General features: G+C 34.0%; 1 protein-coding gene across 1 annotated transcript in view; it reads right to left on the reverse strand.

The window, feature by feature from the left end:
- Positions 1–1,152: 1,152 nt before the first annotated feature.
- LOC140439091 (uncharacterized) overlaps positions 1,153–11,153 on the reverse strand; it is a 347,460-nt gene continuing 337,459 nt past the window's right edge. The window contains exons 8-9 of the mRNA XM_072528769.1: positions 10,702–11,040; positions 1,153–8,080 (exon numbers count right to left, since the gene is read on the reverse strand). Of these exons, the coding sequence (XP_072384870.1) occupies positions 7,911–8,080; positions 10,702–11,040 (509 nt within the window). The 3' untranslated portion in view covers positions 1,153–7,910. The remainder of the gene's footprint in view (positions 8,081–10,701; positions 11,041–11,153) is intronic.

An 11,153-nucleotide genomic window follows, 5' to 3' on the forward strand; every position in this document is an offset into this window, starting at 1 on the left:
AAAGGACTAAGACAAGGTTGTAGTATGTCACCCTTACTGTTTAATTTATATATTAAGGCAGCCTTCCAAAATTGGGAATCATGACGTACTATTCTCATGGAGGGGGTGGGGGGGTGTGTTGGTTACAAGTCAGCATGAAGGAAACAGAATATTTAGTTATCAATTCAGATGCAAGGCTTTTGAAGTGTTGATAGACGAGGACGTGGAAATAAAACAAGTGGAATAATTTAAATATTTAGGTGCACTCATTGATAAGAACGGCTTGGGAGAAACCGAAATTAAACACCGAATTAATCAAGGACATAAAAATTGTAGGATGTTTGAACTCATGGTGGGATCGCAAAAGGAACAAAAAAAAATAATAGGGCAAACCATGGTTGAATCAGTTCTTTGTTATGACTCTGAAGTATGGACAATTAATGCAGGTCTGAAGAGAAGATTGTTGGCAGTTGAAATGGATTATTTGAGAAGAAATGCTAGAACAATAAGGCTGGAAAGGAAGACCAACGGATCTATAAGAAATAACACGAATGCTACAGAACCGGTCATTGACAGAATAGAAAGAAGAGGTTTAAAATGGTTTGGACACCTATTGAGAATGCCTGACGAACGTTGGTCATAAAAAATTCACAGATGGAAGCCCCTGGAAGAAACAAAAGAGGTAGACCTCGACGTTCATGGAATGAAGGAATTAGAAGAGCGATGGAATCGAGAGGTTTAGAGGAGGAGCAAGCCTTGGACCGGGAGGATTGGCGGAGGAGAACGGGAATACGGCGATAACCGTCTCCTAAATGTATTGTACTTACAAGTCGGATCCTGTAATATATATATATATATATATATATATATATATATATATATATATATATATATTTATATATATATATATATATATATATATATATATATATATATATATATATATATTACATATTTGTTTCCATACTGAGCCCAATGAATTATGTTTTAAATTATATTTTTAAAGAAAGGAACATAGTAAGAAAATCACGTAGCAATACATTATGATAATACTCTTTATCGAGTTTATTTACCCAAGGGTGCAGTGGCTGAACGAGATTTTAAGTTGATGTGCCTCAAGCTAAAAAAAATTAAAAAAAAAATCTACTTAAGTATGTAATAAAACACTCAAAATGTATTTTTATAATTTTTATTTCTTATTCTCATACATATCCCATACATTAATTGCATTTTGAATATATGTACTGTTCAACATTTTTGAAGCTAAAAGATATCAGAATTTTCTTGACTAGAAGCTATTTAAATACAATTATTAAATCGAACTGCACAAAAACGTTAGATGAATTTCAATTTATCAACAAAAATATAAAGTGACAATTTGCAGGATACACCCAGTAGACCGTTAATAACATTTCACCTATAATTCGAATGTGTGCGTTTTCAATTTTTATTTCTAGAATAAAAGAAAAGAAACTAAATTTCTGGACTGCATCGACTACTATACGCACATGTATTGTTCTCATTTTCTTTTTGAGTTCGTTGGCTCAACTTAATTACAATAATTTCCAAAGAGTTCCATGAGACTGCAATTTTTTGGAGCAGGATATTGTTCTTAATATTGTTGATTTCCAAAGTTTTTCATTGTCAACGTTAGTGGAACCTGATATGGCACCGAAAGAAGATGTTTTTGTAATCATTTAGATTATGATTGCTATCATTTAGGGCTAGACACGGCGTATACGTTGTTTTAGTATATTTTGAGTACAGTAGTACTCAAAAATTTTCATCGTATACTTTAGTCTTATACAGATATATATTATTAACAAACGGTACGATGTTATATGGAATATTCATTGAATTTCGTCATTGAGATTTCAATAAACGATAACGCACGAGAGAAATCGTATCCTATAAATCTATTAAGCAATCAAAACCCATTATGTTCTTTCAACTGGTCAAGAATAAACCAAAAATCTCTTGTTATATACTTTGGATAACAATAATCTCTGGACTCAGCCATCCCCATGCATTATCTTTTGCAACCTACGTTGTCTCGTAGATTATTCAGTAATTATGAAAACAATAACATGTGATAAATTGTTGATGCATGCATCTACTGGAGCAGCGAATAAAAAACTCTATATCTACGATCTACTGGAAGTACTTCGTTCCAATTCAGTCGGGAACTGTAAATTTCTTTTCATTCCTGATGGATCCGAAACAAATATCAAAAACCTTGCAAAGGCAATACTTTTATAGCACCAATCTTACATATATAGTTAACAACAGTTTACTATGTTCTTTTTTAGTGTACTTTTAGTACGAAAGCTCAATTTATTTAATTAACATTCCTTCTTTTTTGAGTCCAGGTTATACTATCAAAATGTGGCCCCCTATACGCTGATGTTCGATTTATGGACTCAAAACGGACATATATTTACCTATCGAGATAACTAAAGATATAAGCTGAACTCAAAAACACGTTCCTAATAATAAATTAAAAATAAATATATGTATATATAAATAAATCACCACACCAAATGCTTGTCAAGTCTTAAACTTATCATAAATGCTACTTAAGCCATATTTTCAGGAACATGCCGTAAATAGATGATCAATTTTGACAATGTTTATTTCTAAAAAGCATTAATTTTAGTTAAAACACGGAATATTCCTGTAAATCTTGAGATGGCCCATATTTTAGGCCCTTACAAATTAAGGAAACTAACAAATGCTTTATAAAGTGGAAAAATTAAATACTTACTACAGGATTTTCCCAACTAAAATAGTACATACAAGATGTACAGTTCGCCTGTAATTTTACATACACCATACAATTTGCTGATACTTAATTGAAATTCATTATTATTAATATAAACAAACTATATTTTTGAAAATTTTTACTGCTACTCATAGGTTATTTCTTGTCTGTTATTTATCTATGTAAACTTCCCAGGCATGACCATTGACCATCTCTATCTGCTCTGACAGTCAAGTACTGTTTCTTGAGTGCAAGAGACCTTTAGACCTTGAGTCCTGTAGTACTGGTCGAGGTAGTCCCAAAGAGCTTCTTTTATAGAGGTTCTAGGACTCCTGGGCCAGTTGTGGAGGTATGAGATAGACTGGTCTCCATATAATGGGGCTATCCAAAAGTCTATGATGCTATCTGGTGTTCAGTATGCTTACCGGCCACTGTAGACTCAGGCGGCATCTTCATCTACGAGCGGATGGCTCACGGTGCCGTCTTTGTAATTGATGCTCTCTGGTGTTCAGTATGCTTTGTAATAAGGAAGAGGAAACCTTCTCACATGTCCTCTGGAAGTGCCCGGCACTGGTCTATCGGAGATGGCAGATCCTGGGTGCAGCCTTTATGCAACCGAGCCAGATGGGAGAGTTAACTGCAAAGAGACTTTTGGCTTTCTGTAACTACTAAAGGATTACACGTTCGTAACGGCAGGAAGGGCTCATATTTGGTGCTCCTGCTGATTATGACAGATAAGGAAGCTTGAAACAGCCTATTTTCCAGAAACGCCGACGAATAGGTCCTTCTGGGCCTAGTCCGTATAATAGGGGTGATACAATGCACCCGTCTTAGGAAGTTTAAGTGGCTAAAGGGCTCATAAATGAGCCCTTCCTCGATCTACCATAACCTTTACCACAACTATCTCTTTCTAATGGACGGGGTTTATTGCGCATGTGACTTTCTCACTCCAAAGGTCACGCGGTCGATAAACTCGGCCCATTAGAAAGAGATGCAGGGATTACTTTGCGTCAGTTATCTCATTCGCACGAACGGGCTTGTACTGCAGCACAGTCTATTGGTATTATATGTCTATGAATTATCACGTTGGTGCTCGATCTAAACTCGAAACATGTCGCCAAATGCGAAATGGTCAAGTATATCTTGAGCAAGATTACCATATACAACACATCTGTTTTTATTACATCACATGATGAAATTTTGAAGTTCTTGATCAATTCTTGCTCTTCTTGCATGGTCTCTAGCACACGCTCGTTGGATACATGTACTGTCCACAAGATTTTGAGCATGCGACAATAACACCACAACTTTAACGCTTGTTAAACGACTAAAATCTATTTAAACTTTTGACTTTTACTGTCGTACAATCGAGCTGACCAAAAATTAATCTAATCCAGGGCTTAGTTATTTAGTTTTAGTAATGCGTCTTTAATATTATTTTTCCTGGTTCATTTCATTGCTTTCACTGTTTACTGCGTTTTCTAGATACTCTGCCATTATGGCGGTGTCATCTGCTTATCTGATGTTATTCATAATTTCACCACTGATTGTAACACCTTAGTTACGATTGTTGATAGCTATTTTAGACACTGATTCAGAGTAGGCATTAAACAACTTCGGTGACAAAACACGTCCCCGTCTGACACTACGTTTAATAGGATCTTAGCTGAAACCTCCTGATCAACCTTAATGTAAGAGGTCTGATGATAGTAAAGATTTTAGAAGGATCTTATGTCATACGTGTCCAGACCAACTAAGTCTAAGCATTGAAATAGTAATGTATGTGGTACTCCATCAAAAGCTTGCCCGAAATATATAAAATATACTATAAAAGATACTAACATCCATGGCTGCTTTTATTTCTTTCTCTTGACTCAACTCATAGATCCATCGGAACTCCTTGTGCAAAAATACATATAGTTAGTTTGAGTTTGAACAATAATGTATTTAAATCAAGTACGTACCTACATTTTATCTTTATTTGTTTCAAATTGATTTGAAGATTTCTAATGCAACCCTTTTTATATCTATTTGAGGTTTTCATTTCCCAACATTCTTAAAATTTTTTGAATGTTCCAATAAAACCAAAGCGGAACTGTACATCCTGTACGAAAAATTTACTATCCTACATAATACAGAGTTTTGCGAAGTCTTTGGCGTAGAATAAAAAGCGTGTGTGATACAAAAATGCAAAATGAGTATATAAAACAACAAAACGGCCTAAGTACCCTTCGAAGATCCTAACATTTTTTAAATGCTAACAGAAACTATATCACATATGATATAAACGGTTATTTTAACACATAAAGCAATACAGAAATAATTATATAGGTCTTTAGCATTAACGAAAAACAAATTACTTAACGATAGTCACTTTCAAAATCTTTCCATTTGCGTTTTTAAGTAAAAGAACGAATTTCTATACCTGAGAATCTTTTATGGGGCAGTAAATATTATTCCAAATTCGTTATTCTATTTGAGCTTATTCAGACGCTTTTAATTTACATAAACAAACAATTTAAACAAGGTAAAAAAAGGTGATGAAAAATCAGGAACTTTTAGTTCTAACAAACGCAGACAAGTAGTTCCATTATAATCGAGAAAATGGAGCAAGGAACGTTCGAAAATTGGCGCAGTAAGACGGATTAAGATGCAGTTTGGTGCATTCGGTTCGTGTGTACGTCAGGAAATTTTGTAAATTATGCAATTGTACTTGTGCATAGGATAATTGCATTTAGAAAATGAATTTTCCAAAGTGGCAAATTTAAAAAATTTTTACTCGTCAAATATTAAATAAAATATCGCTGAACATGACTATTATGTTAACGAAAGTCACCGGACCCTGGGCACCAACGATCTAGCTTAAAAAATTTTCTTTACTGGAATTTAAATTTTTATATTGACCTCCTTTTTGATAGTTAAGTTAGTAGCATTGCTTTTTAAAAAGTTTGTAGCACTGATGCTACCTTTAAGCTACGTCAGGTAAGGATTTACTCGAAAACCGTCGAGAAACGAGTTTCGAATGATTTTATATGGAATCTGCAGAAAACACCCGGAGATAGTAGTTACCTTCCGCCCTGGGCACCAGGAACTTTGGAGACATTCGCCGATATAATATTCGTGTTCAGACACCTCAAAACCTCCTTCTTCTTCTTCTTCTTCTTCAGTGCCTTATCCGGTCCGGATGTTGGCGATCATCAAGGCTATCATGGTTTTGTTGACTGCTCTGCGAAACAGCTCCGCTGAGGTCATCCCAAACCATTGTCGGAGATTTTTCAACCACGAGATACGACGGCGGCCCGGTCCTCTTCTGCCAAATACTTTACCCTGCATAACAAGTTGAAGAATTCGATATTTTTCTTCGTTCCGCATCACGTGGCCGAGGTACTCAAGCTTGCGTTGTTTAATTAAATTAAGCACTTCTTTTTATTTTGTCATGCGCTGTAGGACCTCAACGTTGGTGACATGGTCCACATAAGATATTTTTAGTATCCTTCTGTATATCCACATCTCGAAGGCTTCTATTCGTTTTTCAGTGGCTTGCGTCAGTGTCCAGGCTTCAACTCCATACAGTAACACTGGAAGAACGTAGCACCTCACTATTCGCATCTTGGTTCCCAAACTGAGATCACTGCAGCACAGCAAGGATCTCAACTTAATAAATGTAGACCGTGCCATTTCAATTCTGGATCTAATCTCTTGAGCGTAGTCCCATTGTACGTTGAGGGTAGTTCCGAGGTAAGTGAATCTGTCGACTCTCTGGATCTCTTCGCTACCTGCCATTAGTGCCCCGGGATCTAAATTTGTACGGCTGACAACCATGAATTTAGTTTTCTTAATATTAAGGTTCAGTCCGTATGTTACGCTCACAGTTCGCACTCGGTCTAGTAAGGCCTGCAGATCGTTTAGGCTGGTTGCTAGTAACACAGTGTCATCGGCGTAGCGGATATTATTGATGTATTCACCGTTCACTCGGATTCCCATGTCTCCTCCATAGTAACAAAATTGGACGTATTTTTTCAATATTTGACGAGTTTAAATTTTTTTAATTTGCAACTCTGAAAAATGCATTTTCCAAATACAATTTTTCATTTCTTCACGATTGCATTAGTTCATAAAAATGCCTAACGCTCTCACGAATCGAATGCACCAAACGGCATCTTAATCCGTCTTACTGCGCCAATTTACGACGGTTGAGCCGATTTTTGTGCTTCATTGCCTCGACTATTACTGAAGATATAAATTGTCCTATCCAGAGTATCCCTTTTTAAAGCAGAATAAAATTTGCTGGTAGTTTTTAGATCATAGACATTATGTTAGGCAGATGTTTTTAAAATAATTTGCTTAGCAATAGGAAGACAACAAATGGATATAAAACCGCCTTAGTGGTACTTAATATAACCATAGAGTTGGATATGGAAGTTTATTTAAAAAACATTTAAAAAATTAATACTGCTTGTGTTGCGTATTAAAAGATTCTGAACGTATCAATCAATCTTAACCTTATCATATCAGTCTAACGATCACAATTGTACTAAACACTTTCATGTGTCTAAAAGTACTAAGTAGCTAAATCTCTCGTAAAAAATCATTTTTTTTCACTATTTCCGTTTTTATGAAAAAGTTTCTCAAATATGGAAATTCTGATGTCTTTGCGACGTTGTATGATGCTGTGAATGGATAATAAGAATAGTGATGAGCACTGTTAAAACTAGATTGTCTATATATAGTACAGTTAATGCTAAACTAAATAATTATTTCATAAAATCTAGCCGAGGTGTTTATAACAGCTATGTAAATTTTAAATTCTATACTAGTATTTCTTCACATACGTATAATTTGACGATTTTTGAAAAAACGTCAATTTGAGTTTATTCTTAAACTTTGAAATCATCAACATTATTCTTCTTTGGGGAAGAATAAGTTTGAATAAATATATAAACAGAACAACATTCATAAGGGTTCTAGAAATCTTGAAAAACTCCTATTATCTTTACTGCTATGCTATGATTTTTCTTGTGAAGAAGACTGCTGAAAGAGGTACTTTGCAGGAAGAACCAGATTGTACCTTTGGCTCTGTTTTTTCGTAGTTTTGAGTTTTATACGAAGGAATTGGTATCTTTCTCTTGATTATTGCTAGAGAAATGATATCTGGCGAAGGTCGGATGAATTAAAATTCTAATCTATAAGCACTACATGATGTTTCATGATCTTGGAGGTTAATGGTGCAGCGGGATGCAGAAGGAGATAAATCTATTTTGAACTTTGTCAAAAGCTCTTCATTCTCTGCCACCCAATAGCCCAAAATGTCCGTGTCGTATGTGGGGATGATAGTGACTTCTGAAAATAAAGTACACAATTTTAAAATAACTTATTTTTAAAAATTATGTAGAGTATTAAAAAACAAAAAGTATTTTGTCTTTGTCGAATCCGAATGTAAAGTGATAAAGTGTTCTGTGGCCGTGAAGTGAAGGAAATAATATGACAGATTTTTATATATTACTATATAAGTTATACAGGGTGTGTCAAAAAGTTATGTCATAAATTAAATCACTTATTCCGGGGACAAAAATAAATTGATTGAATCCAACTTACCTTAGTACAAAAGTGTACACAAAAAAAGTTACAGGTCTTTGAAGTTACAAAATAAAAATTGTTTTTATTTTGCATTATCTCCTAAACTACTTGACATTTTGTAATAAAAATGGACACGTTACTTTCTTGTTCTGAAAGCATTTTATATAAAAAATAAACAACAAAATTTAAGCGCACAGAAAAATTTTAAGTGGGGTGTGCAGCCCTAAATCCGCCTAATCTTTTAAGTACGTTCAAATCAAACGAATTTTGTTGCATCATTAGTTTAACACATTATTTTTAAAATTTTTTGCTTCTTATCACTTTTTTAAAAAAACAGTTTTATTTGAGTTACGGCCCTTTTCATTAACCTTTAAAAAATTACGTGCAACTAAATAAATGGCTTAAATGAATTAACATGTACAAAAAATGTCTATAACCTCTATAAATATGATATTACAATAAATGTTCAAAATGACCCCCATTTTCTTCAATACATATTCGGTATCGTTTTAATACGGAAAATTGAATGCGCTGAAAAATCATATTTTTCTGACGAAATTGATTTGCAGCTTCAATTATTCTAACCCTCAATTGTTGTTCGTCCTCTATTGTTACAGAATACATTTTTTCTTTCATAAACCCCCAAAAGCAAAAGTCCATGGGGTTAAGACCTGGACTTCTGGGTGTCCAAGAAATAGATGCGTCACGAGCCCTTCCAATCCAACGACCAGGATACTGCCTGCAAAGGTATTCCCGGATTTCATTACTGTAATGCGGTGGAGCGCCATCTTGTAGAAACCACATATTTTGCCTTATTGCAATATTCACTTCTTCCAAATACTCTTGTAAATCGTTTGCCAAGAACTGCAAATAATCATCACCATTTAAATTGTTGGGAAGAAATACTGGGTCTATTAGATTGTTATCCACAATTCCTGTCCAAACATTAACTTTGAAAGTCCTTTGGTGATGAGTCGTTTTTTTGGCGTGAAGATTTTCGTCGGCCCAAATGTGGTCGTTATGATGGTTTGTTATTCCATTTCTACTGAAGGTAGCCTCGTCGAAGATAGGTTATTGAAATCATAATTTAATCTGATCCAACTTACCCAAAGTTAAATGCATATCTGCCAGTTCCTGAAATGTGTAGGCCATTGTAATATCAAAATTTTTAATATTAATCTTATTCACACAATAATAAATGATAGCTTAAATTATTGACTATTATTGATGGAACTGTTTGTAATTATTGTATCCGTAGAAACTTATTGTAATTTTATGGCCAACTAGGAAAAAACTAGTTTTTCAAAAAAGTGATAAGAGGCAAAAAAGTTTTAAAATAATGTGTTAAACTAGTGATGCCACAAAATTCATTTGATTTGAACGTACTCAAAAGTTTGAGGGGATTTAGGGCTGCACACCCCCCTTAACATTTTTCTGTGCGCTTAGATTTTGTTGTTTATTTTGTATGAAAAATGCTTTCAGAACAAGCAAGTAACGTGTCCATTTTTATTACAAAATGTTAAGTAGTTTAGGAGATAATGCAAAAAAACAATTTTTATTTTGTAACTTCAAAGGGCTGTAACTTTTTTTTGTGTACACTTTTGTACTAAGGTAAGTTGGATTCAATAAATTTATTTTTGTCCCCGGAATGCGTGATTTAATTTATGACATACCTTTTTGAAACACCCTGTATATATAGAAGATTATCTACTACGGATACAGAAGAAATATAGATAGAAATATAGACATAGAAATATAGATAGCATATACGCTGGTTAGAAATACGCGAAGCGAAGGTTATACCTTTAGTGGTAACAATTTCGCCAATTGCCTTGATGCAATCAAATAGCACTACGTCTGGTTTAGCGTTCATAGCAATCGCCTGAGTTTTACTAGGATACGATGTTGCTGTTATAGATTTTTTCTGTGTGATTTCGGCTACTGCAGCGAAGCTAGGTTGAGATGTTTCTGAAGATGATGTCATTATTTGATTTTAATATTTTGAATACCAAAATATCAAGTATGATCAGAAACGACTGGCCTAATTTTAGTTGTCGAGAGTAAGTGATATCGACTTACCAATAATGTTTACTTGATAAATAAAAAATCACATTAACTGACAAGTTTTTATTAAAAATACTATTAGAATAAGCCAGGTATTCACTCGTTGGATTCTAAAATAGGAATTAAATTATATTGAAGAGTATAGTATTTCTAGATGAAGTTGTATTCACGAGATTACAAAAATAATTAAAAAAGGAAAGAAAAACAAGCAAATTCAGAAGATATACCGTTAATGATTAAAATTGCTATTAAAATATTATAAACAAAAAAAGCATATAAAAACATGTAAGAAATGTTAAACAACTTCTCTTCAGACTTACCCAATTCTTTGTCTTCCCACGTCTGCTTTGCTTCTAACAAAGCATTGTATACTTCTCTGCTGGGCTCAATTCCTGAAAATACGTAATATCTCGCTCTAACCTTTCTGAAAAAGTTCACATAAGCATAATAAGCGTTTCCATGATGAGGTACGTAAGTAAGATCCACATAAACTGGATTAATCTTCTTGTTTTTATTATATTTGGAAGGCGATTCTGCCCTCTTTTTGTCGTCGTTAAGTTTATTTTTCGCTGTGACGTTTGCAGGTAGTTTTCTTTCCTTTTTCGGGGTGCCTTTGTTGTCGTTTGGAGCTGCCGGACTCGGTAAACCTAACGGTTTTCCTGAAATGATAACAGATGTTATTTACTTTGCTTAATTACAACGATTAAGTAATTATTAAAGAAATATTTTAAAGAATCAATAAAATTTGAAGTAAAACCATTTTTTTATTACT

The sequence above is a fragment of the Diabrotica undecimpunctata genome, chromosome 4 (genome assembly GCF_040954645.1).
Source record: "Diabrotica undecimpunctata isolate CICGRU chromosome 4, icDiaUnde3, whole genome shotgun sequence".
Lineage (NCBI taxonomy): Eukaryota > Metazoa > Arthropoda > Insecta > Coleoptera > Chrysomelidae > Diabrotica > Diabrotica undecimpunctata.